Genomic DNA, 24,634 nt, shown 5'->3' on the forward strand with positions numbered 1-24,634 from the left:
ACATTTATGCCTTTGACACTCTTAGACCCAACTTTTCAAGGATATTAGAGGATTAGCAAACTAATAGTAGACAGAGTTTGGATGAGGGGACATTTACAGGATGGCAATCTGTAACCAGAAGAACGCCACAAGGATAAGTGCTGAATAACATTATGGAGAGAAAGAACAGAGGAGCTGAATATTATTTAAATGGATAAAGACTGCAGAAAAATACAGCAAAGGGAAATTTGGGAGTCCTTGTACGTAATTCACGAAATGCTAACATACAAGTTGAGCAGCTAATATGGAATGCAAATTAAATCTTGGCCTTTTTTTCAAAGGGAATGAATAACACCAATAGACAGGTCATGCTAAAACAAGTAACAGGCTGGATCACACCTAGAATACAATCAACAGTTCAGCTCTCCTTATCCAAGGAAAGATACAATAGCATTAGAGGCAGTCCAGACAAGGTTCATTAGGTTAACCATGGGTATGCAGGGATTGTCTTATGAAGGGCGTGCACTTATTGTACTTTAGATGAACGAGAGGCAACAAGATTCTTACGGATCACAGTAGGGCAGGCAGCATCAGAGGATCTGGAAAGTTGAAGTTTCAGGTCAGGACCCAAACGTCAATTATCCTGCTCCTCTGATGCTGCCTGGCCTGTTGTGCTCCTCCAGCTCCACACTGTGTTATCTCTTACTCCAGCATCAGCAGTTCTTACTACCTTCAAGATTCTTATGGGGCTTGACTGGGTCGATACAGAAATGTTGTTTCCTCTGTGGAAGAGTGTAGGGCCAGAGTGCACTACTCAGAGTTAAAAGTCACCCATTTAATTTAGAGGGGGGGGGGGGGGGGGGAGGCATTTTTTTCTCTCATATGGCTGCAAATTTGTGTAATTCTTTACTGCAGAGTGCTGTGGAGACTGGGTCATTAAGGATGTTCAAAGCTGGGATGGACAGAATTCTACTCAATGTGGGAATTGAGGGTTAAAGGGAAAATGCCAAAGAGTGAGGTTGAGCATTCAGATCAGCCATGGTCTCACTGACTAATGAAGTAGGGTCAATAGAATGGAAGGCCTATTCCTGCTCCTACATCTTAGGGGTCGAGTGAAAATACTCAACCACCTACATCCATGTTGCCTCAATTCCTGCTCACTTGATTTTCACCTATTCAACTTTTTGCAGCCTCTCTTCACCAAGTTTCCAAACATATCCTCCACACTGTTAAACTTCATGGTCCTGCATGTTTGCCCTTTGCCCAATCTACTATAGTTAATGCAGCCTCCGGTCAACTTTACCACATATTCTGAAAATATATCTTTGGAGCCTTCTCTCATGTTACATCTATCACCTCCCTAAAAACCTTATATTTCAAGTGTCAACTCTCCAACTGTTCCTCACATTGGCTACAGTCCTACCAGACCATCAGACTGCTCTCTCTCTCTCTCATTAGAGATGACTGGTGGTGGTTTAACTTGAGGGTCACCACAAATCAGCCAAGGGGAGAGGTTGAGACAGGGATCCTCATATTTTGTTAACTTGGGTGATGCATACCGTAAAGCACCTTGGTATACTTGTTATGTTAAAGATTTGTCATCGGTATTAGCTGTTGCTGTTGTTGCCATTTGCTGGTAAGAGTCATAGATGGAGTAAAATGATTTCAGCAAGAAATTGATGGGTGGCAGAGATCCAGTAACTAATGTCAAAAAATGCTTTGCAGGTGGAAGAAAATTGACAAAGAAAAGATAAATCATTAAAACAGTGTCACGTACCTTTAGAAATGATGAATGGATTGATTTGTCAAAATAAGATGAAAACATCATTTCAGAACAACAACTGGATCCAGTTTCAACAAACTAAATTAACCATGCAGGTTTCTTCTTAAATAACTGAGCTGCTGTAAACGCCTGCATTATGGGGAAATATTAAGTAGTAAAATAATTTTTATTTTTGTAACAACTCAGGTCAACAGGTTTAATTTTATAAACAGTAGTCAACAAGATCTTGATTTATACAACATTTATGTTATACACACTGGTGGTTAATGTTTGATAGAGTAAGTCTCCGTTGGCCACCACAAGAACACACTTTCCCCTACTTAAACTGTCAGAAAAGATGTGCTTTCTTCAGAAATTTTCAGTTCCTTATGTTTTTTGTACATCTTGAAATATTTAATTTAAAAAATATGCAATTTAGAGTATAATTGAATTGTTTGTGTTTTTTAATGTTGGTTTTAAGGTACATTGAGAGAAGAAACTATGTATGTATTTAGGCTTTCTAAAAATGGAATGCTTTTCATACTCATAGTTACTGTGCAAACAGAACACAAGTTGGGAGGTGATAGTTGTTCCCTATCTCAAAGCCAACATAAATAATACCTGTGGTGCTTTACATCCAACCACTGTCTTTCACTCTTTTTTGGAAACCATTGAGGAGTTTAACATGACACGCTACTGCAGCAGAATCTGAGCTTGTTACATTGGGTTTCCCAACAGATGCTATAACAAAACTCAACCGAATAAATCAATCACCACTGTTGTGCACCCTATTGTTAAGGAGCAATACAACCGTATTGTAATAGCATGCCAGCTGCCTTGGTAAGACCTAACTCTACCCTGCAGCACCATGATTGGGTTGAGTTGTTGCTGGCTGCCGGTATAGTAAAATATTCTGATCAGACAAGAATTTTTTGAGACTGAAACCATTTAATTTGGCTGTCCATAGTCACACCTGTATACCCCTGACTCAGATCCCTACTATATAATTTGCTCCTTACTTTGATTTGATTGAACTTTGTTGCAACCTCAGTTCCTGTCCAAACCTCACTGAGTCTTAAGCCTTATTTGAGGTTCAATGCAAAAAGTCACCTTCTTCCAAATATAAAATAGTGCTGACTGCAAAATGGAAAATCATACAAGTTTTTATCAACTCCAGGATCGATTTACCATGAGAAATAGGAGCATTAGGCCATTCAGTTCATCAATTCTGCTCCACCATTCAATGAGATCAAGGCTGATCTGATAATCCTCAATTCCACTTTACTGCCTTTTCCCTGTAACCCTTAAATTCTGACTCATTTCCCTTTGCCAGCTTCACTTTTTCCAAAAGTTCAACTTATCAAGAACTCTGGAGACTGCGACACTTTGGACACAAAGTACTAGCAGAAATCCCCCATCAACTTCACTTACTTCCGTGCCACAGAAAATTGTTTCTTGGATCCTCGTCTAAGCTTAACTACTCAATAAACTCACCCAAGCGTCTTCAGCCCAATGTGTTCTGTTCTAATGAGCCAATGTCTCTTACAGCCCAAAGTTAACAAAACTGAAAACGCCTCCTATAACTTGTGGTTGCAGCCAATAGGGCCAGAATGGAAGATTATTCTCCTTTCCCTAAGTATTTGGGATAGGTTCAATTGATTTTAAACAAACAGAAGTTCTGACACATGCTCGGCTTGATTTGAGAAGTTTAGCAGAATTGTTTTTCTCAGATTTACCAATCCAGCTTCCTTAGAAATTTTTCCACCATAGGAGGTCTAGCTCCAGTTCTTATTCTCAGCCCATTATAAAAGGTCTTTGGAACAAGTGTTATTTCATTATATCCATCCCTTCAAACAAACCAATTCTTTGGCTATGCAATTAATTTCCTTCCCATAACAAATTCATCCATTCTCTCTACATTTCGGATGATATTTTTCCTTCAATCCCACCTAAACCTCCAACCTCTTACTTGAAATCTATGGCCCCTTGTTACCTACCACTTCCACCAAAGAGAAAAGATTCATCCTGTCTAGACCCAGCATAGTTTTGTACAATGCAAACAGGTCCTCACTCAGGATTTTCTACTCTGAGGAAGATACTCTCAGCCTACCTAGTCCCTCTGCATAGTTAAAATGCTCCAACCCAGGCAACATCCTGGTGAATAGTCTCTTCTGCGGTCTTTCTAGCGCAATAAATTCCTTCTCATAATGTGACAACCAGATCTGCACACAGTACTCCGGTTGTGACCCAGCTAATGTCTTGAACAATTCCATCATAACCTCTCAGCTCTTGTATTCAATGCCTTACCTATTAAGAGCAAGTATCTCATATGCTTTCTTAACCATACTGTATCTGTCCCATGCTTTCAAGGATCTACAAATATATTCACCAAGGTCTCTCTGATCCTCTGTACATTCTAGCATCTTATGGTTCATCACATACTCCCTTGCCTGTAAGACCTCCTGAAATGTATTACCTCTCACTTTTCAGGATTAAACTTCATCTGCCACTATTTTGCCCATCTGACCAAACCCACTTTGTTGTCTAAGGTTTTCCTCCTGGCTATGTATTAGTGTGGGTTCTGAGTTTCTTTTGGACCTGATTATTTAGGCTGCACTATGATCATTTTGCCAGCACATTCTAGCAAGATTAGGAGGATACTTTGATCCAATATCTGTGTTATACTCAAAGAAGAAGCCGAAGCCAGAATTTTTTTCAACCTAATTCTTTACCCCGATAAAATTTCCACAATTACTTCAATTTCTGCAATACTCTTAGCTTAATTCAAACTGTGCACAAATCAAGGCATTATGCGAATTGAGATCATAACTTCTTGTCCTACTGAGTCTGATGTCTGAAGCAGTACTGCAAATCGGGTGGACTTGTATTACTATTTTATAATTGTGCATAAAACTTCTTTTCTAAAAAAAAAATGACCTGATGAAGATTACATTGGACAAAAACGCTCCCTCTAAAGCGCTTCTTTTAATAATATTGTGAAAAAGTATAGATATTCACATTTACGCAATCTTTTTATTTCCCTGAAATAGGCAATGAATTCAAAGGGAACAGTGGACCAAGCGATGAAAACAATGATGACTCTAATTCAGCAAGTATGTTCTTTTTAATAAGAAGTTTCATTCAATATTCACATTAATTACAAAGAACAAAGAACAAAAGAAAATTACAGCACAGGAACAGGCCCTTCGGGCCTCCAAGCCTGTGCTGATTGAGATCCTCTGTCTAACCTGTCATCTATTTTCTAAGATAATGGGAACTGAAGGGTCTAGGCCCAAAACGTCAGCTTTTGTGCTCCTGAGATGCTGCTTGGCCTGCTGTGTTCATCCAGCTTCACACTTGGTTATCTATTTTCTAAGGGTCTGCATCCATTTGCTCCCCGCCCATCCAGATATATCTTAAAAGACACTAACGTGTCTGCGTCTACCACCTCTGCTGGCAACGCGTTCCAGGCACCCATCACCCTCTGTGTAATGAACTTTCCACGCATATCTCCCTTAAACTTTCCTCCTCTCAGTTTGAACTCATGGCCCCTAGTAATTGAGTCCCCCACTCTGGGAAAAACCCTTCTTGCTATCCACCCTGTCTATACTCATCATGATTTTGTAGACCTCAATCAGGTCCCCCCTCAATCTCTGTCTTTCTAATGAAAATAATCCTAATCTACTCAACCTCTCTTCATAGCTAGCACCCTCCATACCAGCCAACATCCTGTGAACGTCCTCTGCACCCTCTCCAAAGCATCCACATCCTTCTGCTAATGTGGCAACCAGAACTGTACGCAGTGCTCTAAATGTGGCCAAACCAAAGTCTTATACAACTGTAACATGACCTGCTAACTCTTGTACTCAATACCCTGTTTGATGAAGGAAAGCATGCTGTATGCCTTCTTGACCACTCCACTGACCTGCGTTGCTACCTTCAAAGAACAATGAACCTGAACACCCAGATCTCTCTGTTCAGCAATTTTCCCGAGGACTTTTCCATTTACTAGATAGTTCGCCCTTAAATTAGATCTTCCAAAATGCATCACCTCGCGTTTGCCCGGATTGAAATCCACCTGCCATTTATCTGCCCAACTTTCCAGTCTACCTATATTCTACTGTAATCTCTGACAGTTTCCTTCACTATCTGCTACTCCACCAATCTTAGTGTCATCTGCAAACTTGCTGATCAGACCACCTACACCTTCCTCCAAATCATTTACCTATATCACAAACAACAGTAGTCCCAGCACAGGTCCCTGTGGAACACCACTAGTCACAGGTCTCCAATTTGAGAAACTCCCTTCTACTATTACTCTCTGTCTCCTGTTGCTTAGCCAGTTTTTTATCCATCTAGCTAGCGCACCCTGGACCCCATGTGACTTCACTTTCTCCATCAGCCTGCCATGGGGAACCTTATCAAACGACTTACTGAAGTCTATGTATATGACAGCTACAGCCTTTCCCTCATCGATCAACTTTGTCACATCCTCAAAAAATTCTATTAAGTTGGTAAGACATGACCTTTCCTGCACAAAACCGTGTTGCCTATCACTGATAAACCCATTTTCTTCCAAATGTGAATAGGTCCTATCCCTCAGTATCTTCTCCAGTGGCTTCCCAACCGCTGACGTCAGGCTCACCGGTCGATAATTACCTGGATTATCCTTACTGCCCTTCTTAAACAAGGGGATAACATTAGCAAGTCTCCAATCCTCCGGGACCTCACCCGTGTCTTAGGATGCTGCAAAGATATCTGTTAAGGCCCCAGCAATTTCGTCTCAATAACCTGGGATAGATCCCATCCGGACCAGGGGACTTGTCCACCTTAACGTCTTTTAGGAGACCCAACACTTCCTCTTTCATTGTGTCACTGCTAATTACGGTTAAGTGAGCTATACAAATAGTTTATAGCTGTTCCTTAAGTTCAAAAATTCAAGCTATAGTCATTGAAGATGGCTTAAAATCTTTACATGAAAATCTTGCATTAAGCACAAAACCGTCAGTGACAATAATGTTTATTATTATTTTCCAAAATAGGTTATCAAATAAAAGGGAAATACTCGTGGAGGATTGATGACAATGGGCAAAATGGCAATTCAAATTCCGCAAGTATGCAAGATTTAAGCTTACTACACATGAGATGTTTATTTATCCAAGAAATAAGCACCGTTACACTCACTGATAAAAGCTCCAATCATCAAAGTTTGATACGAAATTAGAAAAGCTAACTCGAGAAACCCACAACATATTGTCAATCTCTTGCCAAAAATATGACAGGAGCATAGTAGAAGTAACGAAAAATAAGTCAGATCTTTCTTGTTACAGGTCCGTAAAACCACAACATATAGAAGCAAAATGAGGCCATTCGACTCATCAAGTCTGCTGTGCCATTTGATCAAAGTTAATATGTTTCTTAACCCCATTCTCCTGCCTTCTCCCTGTAACCTTTAATCCCCTTACTGATCAAGAACTTCTGTTTCTCTGTCTTAAAAATATTCAGTTATTTGCCTCCACAGCTTTTTGTGGCAATGAGTTCCACAAATTTACCAGTTTCTGGCTGAAAAAAAAAATCGACCTTCTATCATCCCAGCATTTCTAGCCACAGGGAGCTGTGGGGGAAGAGTTCATATATAAGGCTAAGATCGATAGATTCTTGATCAGGAGGAGAATCAAGGGCTACACACAAGAGCAGTAAAGTGGGCATGAAGATCGTTGGATTAGCCATGATCTTAATGAATAGTGAAGCAGAATTGACAGGCCAAATGGCTTACTGTAGCTCCTATTTCTTCTGGTCTCTGGGTGGATTTCTTTGCAGTGGAATGTTGCCAAGTACGTTGATGCTTGATTTGCAGTGCCAACATTCAGGTCCAAACCTGGGTCCTTGCATTTACTCTCTAAATAACATGATCCAATGGAGTCTATGCAGACATTTTGAGTGAGGCTGCTAGAGGCAACAGTTGTTCAGATAAAACTGGCTAGCACTGTTTTTCCTGATTCATTCAGATTTTATTTACCAGGGAGGCAGTAGCCTATTATAGCTGAACTTTTAATCTAGAGACTCAGGTAAAGTTCTGGGGACCAGTGTTCAAAGCCCTAAGAGCAGATGGTGGAATTTGAATTCAACAAAGGCAATCTGGAATTAAGACTCTATTGATGAGCATGAAACCATTGACAACTGTCAGAAGGAACCCATTGGGTTCACCAGCATCCTTTCAGGAAGGAAAATGCTATCTTTTTCTGTTCTGGCCTAAACATGACTACAGACCTGCAGCATTGACTCTTAACTGCCCTCTGGGCAATAAACAATTGCCTAGCCAGCAACGCTCACATTCCATCAATGAGTCAGTGAAAAGGTTTGCAGCTGATTGGATTATTTAGAGTAGATGAGCTTGAAGAACCCCTAGATAAGTCATGGTGGATGTTAGATGCACTACTCAACTCACCAAAACATTCACTACACAGGAATTATATCTTCTGGTGATGAAAATAATAGAATTGAAACATTACAATAGAGATGAAGAAACAATTCAGGTACTTACACATTACCAATTTAACATACAATGTAAACAAGTTGCTGGAAACTAATCAGTGACACAGCAATTAAATACTTGGACAAATATCAGTAAATGATAGATCAATGTCTGACTGACTGTTTTTAATGATGATAAGAGCATGGTGGATTAGGAGATAAGATGATGCAAACAGAATAATAATGTGAGAGAACAGAATCAAAAATAGCTACATGTTCAGTGTCAGCAACTGAGAGATAGAAGACAGAGATCATGGAAATCAGTTCTGTAGCATCACTGATGTTGGAACCTGGAGGCCATCAATTCACCTATGAGAAACAAAGGACATGCATGCATGCTCAACAACCTTGCCTGTGGCTCATCAAAAAATGAATTCTACTGAAAAAAAGTACAACACAAGTATCATTTAAAAGTCCAGAGACCTAACATAAAAGTAATCTAGATGACAATTTCCGTACAGATTGGGAAGTACAGTCCAGTAGTTTTGGAGATGTGGGTGCTGAGCAAATGTTGCTGTATCTCCACAGGGAAGGTGGATAATTTTATGATCTGTTTCCACAAGGGTGTATCAGGTAGGTTTTTTTGAGGGTGTGAAGAGAGAGGGAGAGAGGAATCTACAGTGCAGTACCTTTGGATGTGAAGAGAACATGGAGATAATCATAGATTGGTTATAGCACAAGTGACCATTCAGACCATCATCTTTGCAGCAACAACCAAGACCCACTTTCCTGCCTTTATCTCCAAATATTTCCCCTTCAGGTAATGAGCCAATTCTTTTTAAAGTCATATTTGAATCTGCCTATATAATAATTTCAGATCCCAATTAATTGCTCACAAATTGTTTCTTTTGCTGTTATCACTCCCCTTAAGTCAGTGTCCTCTGGTTATCGATCTGTCACCAATGAGAAGTGTTTTTGTCCAGAAACCTCAGCTTCATTAATCTATCTGCCAATACGCCAGTAACAGCCAAGTCAATGTTTTGTACGTGCTTAACATCCATGCTGCAAGTATGAAAGCTCTGTACAATGCCTACAACCAAACTGGAGCTCGATTCATCCACAGATTTAAGGTAATATGCAAGAGAAACTGAAGTGGCATGAGGAAATCATTGTTTGAAAACTGAATTCGTGATTAAAATTGGAATGCATTACCTGAAAAAGGGAGGTGAGCTAGATTCAACTGTGTTGTTCAAAAGAATGTTGTTTAGCACCTGAAGGCAAAGAAGTTGCAGGGATGTAGAACACGGTACTAGTTAAGTAAGGCTAAGTACATTTTTATTCCAGAGAACTAGCTAGGACTCTTTTATTCTGTAATTCTATAAGAAAACTTAATAAAAGGTTTCACTGAATAACTTGCGAAGAAAACAGGGTAGAATAGCCATACTATCCACATGCTCCCTCTGGTTAGCAAAATTCAAGCCACAGTACAATATAACTTTCCACCATAATTTTACTACTCCCTTTAACCATTTAATAAGCAGTTAACTACGCCTTGGACCAATATATAAAAACTAATAAACATGGAGAGCAAAGGCTAGAAAAGTGGGATGGTGGTTAGCAATGCTGCCTCACAGCGCCAGGGACCTGGGTTTGATTCCAGACTCGGGCGACTATGCAGAGTTTACACATTCTCCCCCTGTCTGTATGGGTGTCCTCCCACAGTCCAAAGAGATGCAGCTTAGGTGGACTGGCTATGCCAAATTGCCCACAGCGTCTAGGATGGGAAATACAGGGATAGGGTCGGGGCTGGGTCTAGGTGGGATGCTCTTGGGAAGATCAGTGTAGGCCAAATGGCCTGCTTCCACATTATAGGGATTCTATGAACAGTAAAGCCTGTGTGAGCTGCTGCCAGGTCTGAGAAAAGAATAGGTAGAGCCAGTGCACAGTCACAGAGGATCTCAATGAGGTGGTTAGCAAGAGAAAATTGATAATATATTCAAAAAGCTTACCCCGAGCGCCGGAGCCCTCCATTTCTGTTTTCAGCAGCAGCACCTCAGAGAGCAGAGTCTTCTGGGAAAGGAGGGACTTTATTTATTTATCCCCTCAGCTATACAAGTGATCGTTTTCTAAACCCAAGACGCTACCCTTGTAGGGCCTCTTGCCCATCCACCTCCTCTAAACTTATACACCAGGAACAAATCAGGTAAGCTTCATTTTTTTTCTTTTTTTTAAACTTTCTGTTTAGGTGATTAGCAGGGGTGGCAGTGCAGGTCGAGGAATGTTCCTCCTGCATGATGTTTGAGGTGAGGGAGGCCATTACTGTCCCATCGAAGTGCATCTGCGGGAAGTGCACCCAACTCTTGCTCCTCCAAGACCGCGTTAGGGAACTGGAGCGGGAGCTGGATGAACTTCGGAAGACAGAGTCCGTGATAGACAAGAGTTACAGGGAAGTAGTTACTCCTAAGCATGAAGAAAGCTGGGTAACTATTAGACGGGTGTAAAAGCAGTCAGTGCAGACTCTGTGGTCGTTCTGCTGAAAAACAAGTATACGGTTTTGGTATACCATTTATACCATCTCCAGCACATCCCTCACCTTCCTGGACCTCTCAGTCTCCATCTCAGGCAACCAGCTTGTAACTGATGTCCATTTCAAGCCCACCGACTCCCACAGTTACCTAGAATACACCTCCTCCCACCCACCCTCCTGCAAAAATTCCATCCCTTATTCCCAATTCCTCCGCCTCCGCCGCATCTGCTCCCAGGATGAGGCATTCCACTCCCGCACATCCCAGATGTCCACGTTCTTCAAGGACTGCAACTTTCTCCCCACAGTGGTCGAGAACGCCCTTGACCGCGTCTCCCGCATTTCCCACAACACATCCCTCACACCCCGCCCCCGCCACAACCGCCCTAAGAGGATCCCCCTCATTCTCACACACCACCCCACCAACCTCCGGATACAACGCATCATCCTCCGACACTTCCGCCATTTACAATCCGACCCCACCATCCAAGACATTTTTCCATCCCCACCCCTGTCTGCCTTCTGGAGAGATCACTCTCTCCACGACTCCCTTGTCCGCTCCACACTCCCCTCCAACCCCACCACACCCAGCACCTTCCCCTGCAACAGCAGGAAGTGCTACACTTGCCCCCACACCTCCTCCCTCACCCCCATCCCAGGCCCCAAGATGACCTTCCATATCAAGCAGATGTTCACCTGCACATCTGCCAATGTGGGATATTGTATCCATTGCACCCGGTGTGGTTTCCTCTACAACGGGAAAACCAAGCGGAAGCTTGGGGACCGCTTTGCGGAACACCTCCGCTCGGCTCGCAACAAACAACTGCACCTCCCAGTCGCGAACCATTTCAACTCCCCTCCCATTCCTCAGACGACATGTCTCTCATGGGCCTCCTGCAGTGCCACAATGATGCCACCCGAAGGTTGCAGGAACAGCAACTCATATTCCGCTTGGAAACCCTGCAGCCCAATGGTATCAATGTGGACTTCACAAGCTTCAAAATCTCCCCTTCCCCCAGTGCATCACAAAACCAGCCCAGCTCATCCCCTCCCCCCACTGCATCCCAAAACCAGCAGTTCTGCTTCCCTAATCTGTTCTTCCTCTCACCCATCCCTTCCTCCCACCTCAAGCCGCACCTCCCTTTCCTACCTACCACCTCATCCCTCCTCCTTGACCTGTCCATCTTCCCTGGACTGACCTATCCCCTCCCTACCTCCTCACGTATACTCTCCTCTCTACCTATCTTGTTTTCTCTCCATCTTTGGACCGCCTCCCCCTCTCTCCCTATTTATTCCAGCTCCCTCTCCCCATCCCCCTCTCTGATGAAGGGTCTAGGCCCGAAACGTCAGCTTTTGTGGTCCTGAGATGCTGCTTGGCCTGCTGCGTTCATCCAGCTCCACACTTTGTTATCTTATACCGTTTTGGATTCTGTTTGGCGGCGGTGGGGGGGTCACGCACGGGGAGAGTTCGGGAGAACTTACCAGGGACATGCACTGGGGTACAGGTCTCTGACACAGAGTCTGTCCCTCTTGCACAGAAGGGAAGGGGGATAGGGAAAGAGTGTTCATCATTGGGGTCTCAATAGTTAGAGGGACAGATAGAAGGTTTGTCAGGAACGAAAGACACTCACGGTTGGTGTTTTGCCTCCCAGGTGCCAGGGTCCGTGATGTCTTGGATCATGTCTTTGGGGTCCTGAAGGGAGAGGGTGATCAGCCCAAAGTTGTGATCCACATTGGCAACAACAACGTAGGTAGAAAGAGAGATAAGGATGTCTGGCAGGATTTCAGGGTGGAAGCTGAGAGCTAGAACAAATGGAATGGTTATCTCTGGTTTGTTACCCGTTCCACGTGATAGCGAGGCAAAGAACAGGGAGAGATTTCAGCTGAACACGTGGCTGCAGGGATGGTGCAGGAGGGAGAGCTTCAGGTACATGGACAATTGGGGCTCATTCTGGGGACGGTGGGACCTCTACAAACAGGACGGTCTTCACTTGAACCAGAGGGGCACTAATATCCTGGGTGGGAAATTTGCTAGTGCTATTCGGGTGGATTTAAACTAGCTCAGCAGGGGGATCGGAAACTGAGGCATAGTTCCAGTATGCAGGAGGAAGAGAGTAGGGGGGGACATGGGCAGGATCTCACTGTCACAGCAGCGTGCTGGCAGACAGCAAGCTGGTCTGAAGTGTGTCTACTTCAACGTCAGGACTATCCGGAATAAGGTAGGTGAGCTTGCAGCATGGATAGGTACCTGGGACTTCGATGTTGTGCCCATTTCGGAGACATGGATACAGCAGGGTCAGGAATGGATGTTGCAGGCTCCAGGGTTTAGATCTTTCATTAAGATCAGGGAAGGTGGTAAAAGAGGGGGAGGTGTGGCTTTGTTAGTCAAGAGCAATATAACAGTGGCTGAAAGAACTTTTGATGAGGGCTCGTCTACTGAGGTGGTGTGGGCTGAGGTCAGAAACGGGAGAGGAGAGGTCGCACTGCTGCGAGTTTTTTTTATAGGCCTCCGCAAAGTTCCAGGGATGTGGGGGAGAGGATTGGCAAAACGCTTCTGGGCAGGAGTAAAAGGAACAGGGTGGTCATTATGGGACACTAATTTCCCTGAAATTGACTGGAATTGCTATAATTCTAGTAAGTCAGATGGATCAGTTTTTGTCCATGTGTGCAGTATGTCGAAGGGCCGACAAGAGGGGAGGCCACACTGGATCTGGTACTTGGTAATGAACCAGGCCAGGTGTTTGATTTAGTGGTAGGTGAGCACTTTGGAGAGAGTGACCATAATTCGGTTACGTTTAGTTTAGCGATGGAAAGGGATAGGGACATGCCACAGGGCAAGAGTGATAGATGGGGGAAGGGCAATTATAATACCATTAGGCAAGACTGAGGAAGTATAGAATGGGGTAGCAAAATGCAGGGGATGGGGACAATCGAAATGTGGAGCTGGTTTAAGGAACAGATATTGCATGTCCTTGGCAGCTATGTCCCTGCCAGGCAGGGAGGAAGTGATAAAGAAATTGTATCTCTTGTTAAGCGGAAGAGGGAGGCTTATGTGACGATGAGACAGGATGGTTCAGATGAGCCAATGGAGAGTTACAGGTTAGCTAGGAAGGATTTAAAGAGAGACTTAAGAGGAGCAAGGAGGGGACATGAGCAGACATTAGCAGGTAGAATAAATGAGAACCCTAAAGCTTTCTATAGGTATGTGAGGAATAAGAGGATGACTAGGGCAGGAATAGGGCCAGTCAAAGACAGAAGTGGGAAGTTGTGTGTGGACCCTGTGGAGATCGGAGAAGTGCTAAACAAATATTTCTCATCTGTTTTCACTCAGGAAAAGGAGAATATTGTAGAGAAGACTAAGTTACGGGCTACTAGAATTGAAAGGATTGGAGTTAGTAAGGAGGTGTTATCCATTCTAGAAGGTGTGAAGGTAGATAAATCCCCTGGGCCCAATGGGATTTTTCCGAGGATTCTCTGGGAAGCTAGGGAGGAGGTGGTGAAGCCCTTGGCCTTGATCTTTGAGTCCTCATTGTCTACAGGTTTAGTACCAGAGGATTGCAAGTGTTGTGCCCTTGTTCAAGAAGGGCAGTAGAGATGACCCACATAATTACAGACCTGTGAGCCTTATGTCTGTTGTAGGAAAGGTTTTGCAAAGGACTATAAGAGATAGGATTTATAATCATCTAGCAACCAACAATTTGATTCTAGATAGTCAACATGGATTCGTCAAGGGCAGGTCATGTCTCACAAACCTCACTGAGTTTTTTGAGAAGCTGACCAAGCATGTGGGTGAAGGTAGGGCAGTTGACATGGTGTACTAGGACTTCAGTAAAGCCTTTGATAAGGTTCCACATGGTAGGCTATTGGAGAAAATAGAGGCATGGGATTGAGGAAGATTTAGCAGTTTCGATTAGAAGCTTGCCTTCTTACAGAAAGCCATGAGTGGTGGTTGACGGAAAATATTCAGCCTGGAGTCCAGTTACTAGTGGTGTGCCTCAAGGATCTGTTTTGGGACCACTGCAGTTTGTCACTTTTATAAATGACTTGGGCGCAGGCATAGGTGGATGGGTTAGTAAGTTTGCAGATGACACTAAAGTCGGTGGAGTGGTAGACAGTGTGGAAAAATGTTGCAGGTTGCAGGGAGACTTGAATAAACAGCAGAATTGGGCTGAAAGGTGCCAAATGGAGTTCAATGCAGATAAATGTGAGGTGATTCACTTTGAGAAGAATAACAAAGGCAGAATACTGGGTCAATGGGAAGATTCTTGATAGTGTGGATGTGCAGAGGGATCTTGCTGTCCATGTACATAGATCTCTGAAAGTTGCCACCCAGGTTGATAGTGCTGTTAAGAAGGCTTACGGTGTGTTAGGTTTTATTGGCAGAGGGATGGAGTTCCAGAGCAGAGATGTCAGGCTGCAACTGTGCAAAATGCTAGTGTAGCCTCACCTGGAATATTGTGCACTGTTCTGGTCGCCCCATTACAGGAAGGATGTGGAAGCATTGGGAAAGGTGCAGAGGAGATTTACCAGGATGTTGCCTGGTCTGGAGCGAAGGCCTTATGAAGAAAGGCCGAGGGACCTGGGTCTGTTCTTATTACAGAGAAGAAGGCTAAGAGGGGATTTAATAGAGACATACAAGATGATCAGAGGATTAGATAGGGTGGACAGTGAGAGTCTTTTTCTGAGGATGATGACTTCAGCTTGTACAAGGGGGCACAGCTACAAATTGAGGGGTGACAGTTATAAGGCAGATGTCAGAGGCAGGTTCTTTACTCAGAGAGTGGTAAGGGCATGGAATGCCCTGCTGCCAATGTAGTTAACTCAGCCACATTAGGGGCATTTCAATGGTCCTTGGATAAGCATATGGATGATGATGGGATAATGTAGGGGGGTGGGCTTAGATTAGCGCTCAGGTCGGCGCAACATCGAGGGCCAAAGGGCCTGTTCTGCGCTGTATTGTTCTATGTTCTATGTTCTAAACAAAGTATGGCAAAAGATCATTCCAAATACTTTAAATCATATTTTCTAAGGTTTTGGAGTAGATTTGTAGCTTGGGTTGTGGATGTTGAGGTTGGTTGGCTCACCGAGCTGGTTCGTTGCGGAACATCAGCGGAACATCAACAAACCAGCCCGGCAAGCCAACCAACCTCAATCATATATATATGTCGTATTCATTACAACGTAATGAAACAAAATGTTACTTACTTCTAAGACCCTGATTAATACAAGAAATTGTGCATAGGCTAATAGCTTGCAACATCCTTATTTTCATGACTTGTAATTCCCTGCAGTTTTCTGAAAGTATTTTTCAACTTCATATCAATTGCTGGTTCTTGACGTATGTTCTATCTGGCTTAAATTTTTTATACATTACCAACTTTAGTTAAAACTCTTTAAATCTATTTTGTATGTATGGAGAAACTAAACAGAAAGCTAATCCTAGCAATTAAATAAGTTATTTAAAATTTAACCCACTTTGTAAACAGAACATCTGTCAAGAAAAGGAATGGTTAATAGGGAATAACTTGTTTTGGTACATCTGGCATGACTCAAACATGTTCTCAGGAGTGAAGTCTTCTCTACTCAAATAGTTTACTTCATACAAATTGTCAACGTGAATCTGCTATAAATTGTTATCTTTGTCAAATCACTCAGAGGAATGTCTCATGATCAACTACACGTTCCTTTCTAATGTCCTTTAGTGCTTCCCATCTTCCTGCTATTATATCCATACATTTCATGCTTGAACACTTCCAGTCTTCCTTCTTCACTTTCACAATCAGAAAACAGCCTTTTTTCAAAATCCTCTCTGGTGTCATCTATAATGATAACCAGTAATACTTTCTTTCCTTGTCCATTTTTGTGACATCCTCCTTCAATAAACTGTGGCATCTAAGAAATAACGTGCATTGATCTGACATTTTGTCAGAGCCTTGGGACATCCGAATGTGCTTCACACCCACTAAAGAATACTTGATGTGTTATCACTTAGATAAGAGGAAAACTATATCCAAGTTGATTTCAGCAAAGTCCCATCCAGCAAGAAAAAAAAACACAATCTGTTCTACTCGTATTTGTCAAATTGATACAAAAATGTTCATGAAATTGGCAAAATTCGAATTCTTGTTTCTCAGAAAGCTCTAAGTATAATGTTCATCTAAAAGGCATCATCTCCAACCTCATCATTAAGCTTGTATGGCACAACAATTTCCAGTAGATGTCAGTGTCTAGCAATAGGAACACTGCACTATGTTCTCGCTTTGCCTGCAGGACAAACTCTAACAAGTATTTTTCTATTTAGAATGGGGAAGTTACTAATTTAGCAGAATTAGTTGCTGACCCCTATCACTGAGATATACTTACTGATAATTTAATAGCTTATAATTTTGTTCTTAAAAGTTAGTTTGAAGATTCATATGCTATAAATCTAATTTCATTTTTTAGTTTTTTTTCTACAACACTAAATAAAGCTTGGTATCCATAGCAACTTCTCAATTCATTCCAATATCTGCTCAGAAATGCTTTTTATACCAGTTCAAGTTTCAAAATAAGCCATTTCAAAATCCATGTTGCATTAGCGTTTCTATGCATACAGTTGCTGCCCTTGAGCTTCTTTCCAGTAGTCCTGAGCAGCAAAGAGCTTCAATACAGGTGTCAAAAACTTTGAATACAAGTTCACTTGAGATAATGTTGGCACACGGGGAATTTTTTTTCCATTTTGTTTCAACTCCAGTTATGGAATCTTACATATCAATAATACACAAACATTCAGAGATACACTTCCTGTTATTTTTAAAAGATCAGAAAAATAGACATATCTAAACAAACAGAAGCAAAAAAAAATGAAATGCTCTACTCTCCCAAGGGAAAGGTATTGTTTATTGCAACATCTACACACCTGAATTGTCAATAATAATACAAGCATAAAATAGAATCAGCACATGTTTACAAAAGGTACTTTATTACCCAAATTAAATAAATGGCTGTTTATGAACAGTCAGTTGCACACAGTCCACATACAAGTTGATAACTTCTGAGTTTTGAGTTCAGCCTACTGAGTGATATGAAAGATTGTACTTGAATAACATAATTTTCTGTGCAATAAACCCATCTCAGTAAAGTCATGATGTGTGAAAATACACACTTGTTTACTTTGGCAGGAAAAACAGAAAAGCTTAATACTATTCACATGGACAGAGTGCACAACTTGGCGGTACACAGGGATTTCCAGAAAACCCAACATGATAAAAATTAGTGTACAGATATACAGCAACTGTTCAAAGGCAATGAGAATGCTAGTGCCAACTGGAAGAAGAACTGAATATAGATATAGGGAAAGTTTTTGCAGTTGTACAGGACCTTCAGACCACATCTGCAGTACTGCATACGTTTCTGGTTTTCTTCTTTGAAAAGGGTTATAATCACTTTCATAGTGGTTCTGAAAAGGTTCATTCAACATATTTGAGATGAAGGACTTTTCCTAGGAAGAAAACTTGAACAGACTGGGGTTAAACTCACTTCTAGATGAAAGGAATGAGATGTGAACTTATTGAATCACTTACAATACTGAGGGGAGTCTATTGGGAAGATACAGATGATATTCCCTCTTCCAGGGGGAGACTGGAAGACTTTAAGACAGTGATGAGTAAGGAACATTTTCTCTAAGAAGTTTGTTAGTCTACGTAAGGCTCCTCCCTAAAAGTAGCAGTAGCTTGGTCATGGAATTTATTCAAAGCTGAGTTAGATGGATTTATGATAGGCAAGGAAGTCAAGGGTTTTGGGAACAGACAGGAAACTGGAACTGTAACCACATGAAAACCAGCCACGATTTTGTAAAATGGTGAAGGCGGCTCAAACGGCCATATAGCCTCTGAATAAAGGGAAAATTGCAAAGTGACTCATCAAAAATCTCTGGTACACATCTTGTGTTTGGTCATAATCACAAAGGAGGAAAACAAGAATCCCTGAAGGATTTCATTTACTCAATGTCGCCAAGAGGAAATGGCATGGCTGGACGTGATCTCAGAAGAGACCAATACAGCTTATGATGCGCTAAAATAATCAAAACAGAAATTATACTTGTTTTCCTCATCGGTAAATCATTTTGATTAACAGGAAACACCAATGCATTTCCAACCACACACAAGCAAAAAGCTATTCAATTTTAATAATTTAAAGCTATCATTTACAAAGAAACAAGCTTTTGCCATCTATATATAATAGACCTGACAATTAAAAGTGCTGTTGGGGTTTATAATTTATAACCATTTTTAAAACTTATAAAAGTATTTACTTCAGGTTTTATCTGTTGATTGCAATGTACTTTAAGCAAAAGTGCTTGAAAAAATTCAATGAGGCTAATTTTGTCTTTCTATGAACAGGTCAGGAAACAAAAGGACAATATTCACAAAGGTCTTCTGAAGAAAACGAACAGAATGGTCATTCCAATTCTGGTACTAAATAACAAGTCATTTTATTTGTTTTTTTGTAATACAGGCACACTTCAAATTTAGCAATGGGACAAAGACATTTCCTTTGTAATAGTAGTGAATTTGTGCATAATAAATGCAGAATTAAGGGCTATGCGTTGTTAGCCTAAATGCTGAGCATTCAAAACTCAAGGCAAACTGGGCTGAGTTAACCCAGATTGTGAAAAACAAAATGGGTCATTATATTGAGTTGGAAACAGGAGACTACCATCCTTTATCAGTCTGGGGTACAGGTGTATCCACTTGTTATACTACATGACTGACTTTTAATTTTCAGTCAAGTGGTCAAGCACGTCAACCACTCAGTTATAAATGAGTATTTATTACAGAAATTAGCAGTTATACTGGATGGACAGATGAACACTAGCCTTGTCACCATAATAAAGAACTGCAGGTGTTAGAAATCTGAAACAAAAACAAACTCAGGTCTGGCAGCATCTGTGAAGAGAACGCAGACTTAATGTTAACTCAGTTTTCTCTGCACAGATGCTGCCAGTTCTGCTGCGTTGCTCCAGCAATGTCTACCCTGCCATCACAATAGAATGTGCTGCCTGAGAGTCTGAGAGCTGGTAACCCGGTTGGGAGACTGGCACACCAGGGTTACAAAAACTAATTCAATGCCTGATCTAAATCTATAAATTGGAGTAGATAGGCAACAGTTACAAGTATATTTAAAATTTCCAAGTGTAAAACTCATGATAAATTATGCTTCATCAGCAATTTTATGTTTTAATTTAAGAATCTTACTTTAAATAGTGCACATTAATAAATCCTAAAACTGACAAGCAAATACATCATTTATTTTGTGTACTTTCCAAACAGGTCAACAGGAAAAGGGACAATACCCAAGAAGATCATCTTCTGAAGAAAATCAACAGAATGGTCACTCTAATTCAGGCAGTGAGCAAAAAATTCTGTAGAATAAAGCTGTTCTTAACTGGCTTATGCAAATACAAGTTTATCAATGGTGTGAAGAAGTTTTCACTTAACTGCATGGAATGAACATGGAGTTGTGCTCACCAAAGTGTTAACTTCAAATCTTTTTTGGAAGAGTTGCCCTTCAGGAATGCATATTGAAAATAATTTAATATTTATCTTAAAATCTATTAATTAGAATATAAAGACAACAGTTACAACGTATATTTAAAATTCCCTTCTGTAAACTCCACAATAGAGACAATTAGTTCCTGGTGAAAGTTTTATTTTCAATTAGAATTAATGCTTTTATTATGCAATATTAATAAATGATCAAACCAAAAAGAGGATTCATCATGTTTGATTTTATTGTATATTCAAAATAGGCCAACAGATCAAGGGACAGTATTCAAGGAGATCATCTTCTGAAGAAAATCAACAGAATAGCGATGCTAATTCTACCAGTAAGCTGTGTACTTCTATGCATGAGGCAAATTTATCCTTACGTTGCATGAAACAAACATGTCGATCAAAACTAATTGACATGCCATTTCTGTTATTGACTAACCTCAGGTGATAACATAGAAAACGGGGCAGGCGTAGGGCCTATGACCTTTCGAGGTTGCACTGCAATTCGTTATGATCAGAGTTTTTCCAACTCAGTACGCTGGTCTTGCTTTATCTCCACATCTTTTGATCCCTTTAGCCCTGAGAACTATGTCTAATTACTTCTTGAAAAATTCAAAGCTGGGGATTTTAAACTGCACTCATAACTTACTCCTATAAAAATTGCGATGCAGACAGAAAAAGGTATTGAAAAGTAATACTTAGAATGTGAATGATAAAATGTCAAGGGAAAAACAACAGCTGTGTTTTATTTTTACTAAAACAGGCGATGAAAGTAATGGCCACAATTTAGAAGACATTGTGGAGAACAATAACTCAGATTTTTCTTCCTCTTCTTCCTCCTCCTCCTCTTCTTCAGGTGAGCTGTATGTAATTATCATATGCAGATTAGCAGAATTTGAAAATATTATCAAGACTATGTGAACATGAAAATCTATTTTTAATGCCCTTTCTCTACATATAACTTGAAGTACAGGTCTGATCAGCTATTTCATTTTTCGAAACTTGTCGAGATTCAGCTGGTCACTTTGGCAAAAGAGTCAATATTCAAACATTTTGTATTTCAGTTGTATTTTGAGCATGGTGTTCAACCATTCAGGAACCACATTTTCTTGCAAACATTGGAAAAGATCAGAGATCTGGAAGTAAGACAATTAATACTTCAAAGTAAAATAAATGCAAACAGTTAAAATTAACAGTCTAATAGAAGTTTATAAAGCTGCATTAAAAAATTAGAAGAAATTAAGCAAAAAGACAAATTTTTCTTGCCAAACATTTTATTTGCATAACATAGGTTTAAATGTTTAAAACAATTTACTGTAAACAGGCAGGTGTAGCGGGCTGCGAAGAAAAGTTTTTTCAAGGGCAAACACAGAAGGAATCAGACCTATAATTGAGTAGACAAGTAAGTCACAACAAAGTGGTCAGAGTGGCGTTATTTGTGATTGAGATCTGCCTTAGAGGTCTCCTGATTGAGAACAATAAGTTTCACTTCACACAGATCCCTCTGTACTCAGTGAAAATTTTTACCGATTTTAAAATATTGAGCTAACCACGGAGATTTTACCACTATACTCTCCCCATAAAATTCTAACACAAAATAATCATGATGAGGCTAAAAGACCCATCTGGCTTCTGGCATAGTTTAATTCAATTGCCCAAGTATGCTCAATGGCATATATCTTTCCTCCTTGGGTTCCATGCCTACATCGAGACTTGGACTGTCCTTGGAAAATACACACGTATATAAAAACATATATACTTGTTTCCTTACAAAACAAGCTATAAGGACATTTAATTCTCCTTTTCAGGGATGCAAGCACCTCACCTCTTTCCCGCTCATCCGTAATTCCTGCACCCCCCACAATTTACTAGCAGTGACTACCAAATTTCCTGACTCAGACTAAATTTAAATGCCTCAGGTGTACCCCAATTCAGTGAAGACAGGGAAACAAATCCTACCCAAGCCATTAACGTCCACCAGGGTTACTGGCAGAGGAATTCAATTCTTTCCCTCCTAAAATTAGATTTGTTTTAATATAATCAGATCCTATTGCTTGTATTCTAATGATACTACATCAGATACTCCTGAGCTTTAAAATGATACATGAAATAATATTTCACCAGCCTTTCTTAACAGAAAGGGAACAGAAGAGCACTTTTTCCCTCGTGACAATGGCTTTGGTCTCCTGAGGTATTTTGTAAAGCATAGATAGACAAGTGCAAACAAAAAACAAACAGAATTCAATTCTTTTTGGAATACAACATATACTGCACACTAATTGCATTCTAACACAACAACCTGAATGGCATTTATTTATTTTTAACAGAAGAACAGTATGGAGAGCCAGGTCCACCAGGTCCACCTGGATTACCAGGACCAATTGGTCCACCAGGATACCCAGGAAAGCCAGGGTTTGGGCTGCCAGGTCATCCTGGTAAGCCTGGACCACCCGGACCACAAGGACTATCAGCTATTGGAAAACCAGGTGGCCCAGGAGAACCAGGAAAGCCAGGGGTGCCAGGATCTCCTGGCCGAAAAGGGGATAAGGGATCTCAGGGGATGCAGGGGCCAAGGGGACCTCCAGGACCTAGTGGACCACCCGGACCAGCTGGGTTATCTGTTATTGGGAAACCAGGACCGAAAGGATCACCAGGTCCTCCAGGAACACTTGGATTTCCTGGAAGAAAAGGGGATCCAGGATACCCTGGTTTACCAGGGCCAAAAGGAGATAAAGGGCTTGGAAGTCCAGGACGTCCTGGTGATAAAGGTGCTCCAGGGCCCCGTGGTCCACAAGGACCACCTGGTCCAGAAGGTAAAGGACTCAAAGGACCCCCAGGTCACAATGGTGAACCAGGACACAAAGGTGAAAAAGGATCACCAGGGTCCCTTGGACATCCAGGTAAACCAGGCCAAGATGGTCCATCAGGACCACCTGGTAAAGATGGAATTGGGAGGCCTGGAATACAGGGACCACGAGGAGTTCCTGGGATGAAGGGTCATCCTGGTCTGCAAGGTTTGCCAGGTTCACCTGGGTTGCCAGGTGTCGGAAAGCCAGGCCTTCCAGGACTCAAAGGACACCCAGGTTCTCCTGGATTGATGGGAAAGCCTGGAGATAAAGGAGAGAAAGGATCGTCTGGAGAACCTGGACCACGCGGCCCTGCAGGACCACCTGGGTCACCAGGACCAAAAGGCCCAAAAGGTCCACCAGGTAATGATGGTGCACCAGGAGAGAAAGGTCATCCAGGACTAAGGGGTCCAGAAGGGCCTTCTGGCTCAAAAGGTGAGCCAGGACCAAAAGGTGAGCAAGGAAAACCCGGGCCGCCAGGAAAGTCAGGAGCGGAGGGTAAAAAAGGAGCACCAGGTCCGTCTGGTGAAAAAGGTGATAAAGGGCCTGTTGGGCCACGTGGCAAAGCAGGGAGTCCAGGTCCTCAAGGTCCTCAAGGGCCACAAGGGCCTCCAGGTAAACCTGGAGAGAAAGGGCATCCTGGATTACCTGGTTCAGTAGGTCTTACCGGGAGTCCAGGTTCTCCAGGACATCCAGGAGTGAAAGGAGATCCTGGGGTGCCAGGACCACCGGGTCCTCCAAGTAAATTTAATGCAAAAATCATAAAGGGGCCAATTGGTCCACCTGGACCAAAAGGAGCAATTGGTCCACCAGGCATTCCAGGAGCCCCTGGTCCAGCAGGTCCACCAGGTGAAATTATTGTACCAAAAGGAAAATATGCAGGTTATAGTGGTTACATTGATTCGGGTGGCATGGTGAGTCCTGTTCCAGCATTTACAGCCATTCTTTCCCAGCCATATCCTCACAAAGGGCAACCAATAGTGTTTGACAAGATACTGACCAATTCAAATAACAACTATGATTCATCAAAGGGAATTTTCACATGTGAAATATCTGGTATCTACCAATTTTTTTATCATGTACATGTTAAGGAAGCAAATGTTTGGGTGGCATTATATAAAAATGATGAACCTGTAATGTACACGTATGATGAATATACACCACAATACGTTGACCACGCATCAGGAACAGCTATCTTACATTTGGATGAAAATGACAAAGTATATGTGCAATTACCTGCAGAAAAGTCTAATGGTGTGTATTCTTCTGAATATATGTATTCATCATTTTCTGGGTTGTTGATAACACCATCATGATGTATGTCAATTTAAAAAGGCAGAGTTGAGGGTTTAAATCTGACCAAGTCAGTTGAGATTATAAGGAAATTTATGAAAAATGGCATATATATCCAACAAATGTCGGTGCAAAACAAAAAATCACAGAAATTTAACATTACTATATTGATCAAAAAATCATAATTGCTAAAGGCAAGATTATGTAATCTCAGTGTTTGTGC

General features: G+C 41.6%; 2 protein-coding genes across 2 annotated transcripts in view; one reads left to right on the forward strand and one right to left on the reverse strand.

Moving 5' to 3' along the window:
* The window catches only part of nt5dc1 (5'-nucleotidase domain containing 1), a 514,716-nt gene that overhangs the window by 401,860 nt on the left and 88,222 nt on the right, over window positions 1–24,634 (reverse strand). The window lies entirely within an intron of this gene.
* Window positions 1–24,634, forward strand: part of LOC125452311 (uncharacterized) — a 63,792-nt gene that overhangs the window by 8,208 nt on the left and 30,950 nt on the right. Inside the window, exons 3-7 of the mRNA XM_059645059.1 lie at window positions 4,792–4,854; window positions 20,051–20,128; window positions 20,530–20,607; window positions 21,036–21,128; window positions 22,600–24,423. Coding sequence (XP_059501042.1) covers window positions 4,792–4,854; window positions 20,051–20,128; window positions 20,530–20,607; window positions 21,036–21,128; window positions 22,600–24,423 — 2,136 coding nt within the window. The remainder of the gene's footprint in view (window positions 1–4,791; window positions 4,855–20,050; window positions 20,129–20,529; window positions 20,608–21,035; window positions 21,129–22,599; window positions 24,424–24,634) is intronic.

The sequence above is a fragment of the Stegostoma tigrinum genome, chromosome 4 (genome assembly GCF_030684315.1).
Source record: "Stegostoma tigrinum isolate sSteTig4 chromosome 4, sSteTig4.hap1, whole genome shotgun sequence".
Classification (NCBI taxonomy): Eukaryota; Metazoa; Chordata; class Chondrichthyes; order Orectolobiformes; family Stegostomatidae; genus Stegostoma; species Stegostoma tigrinum.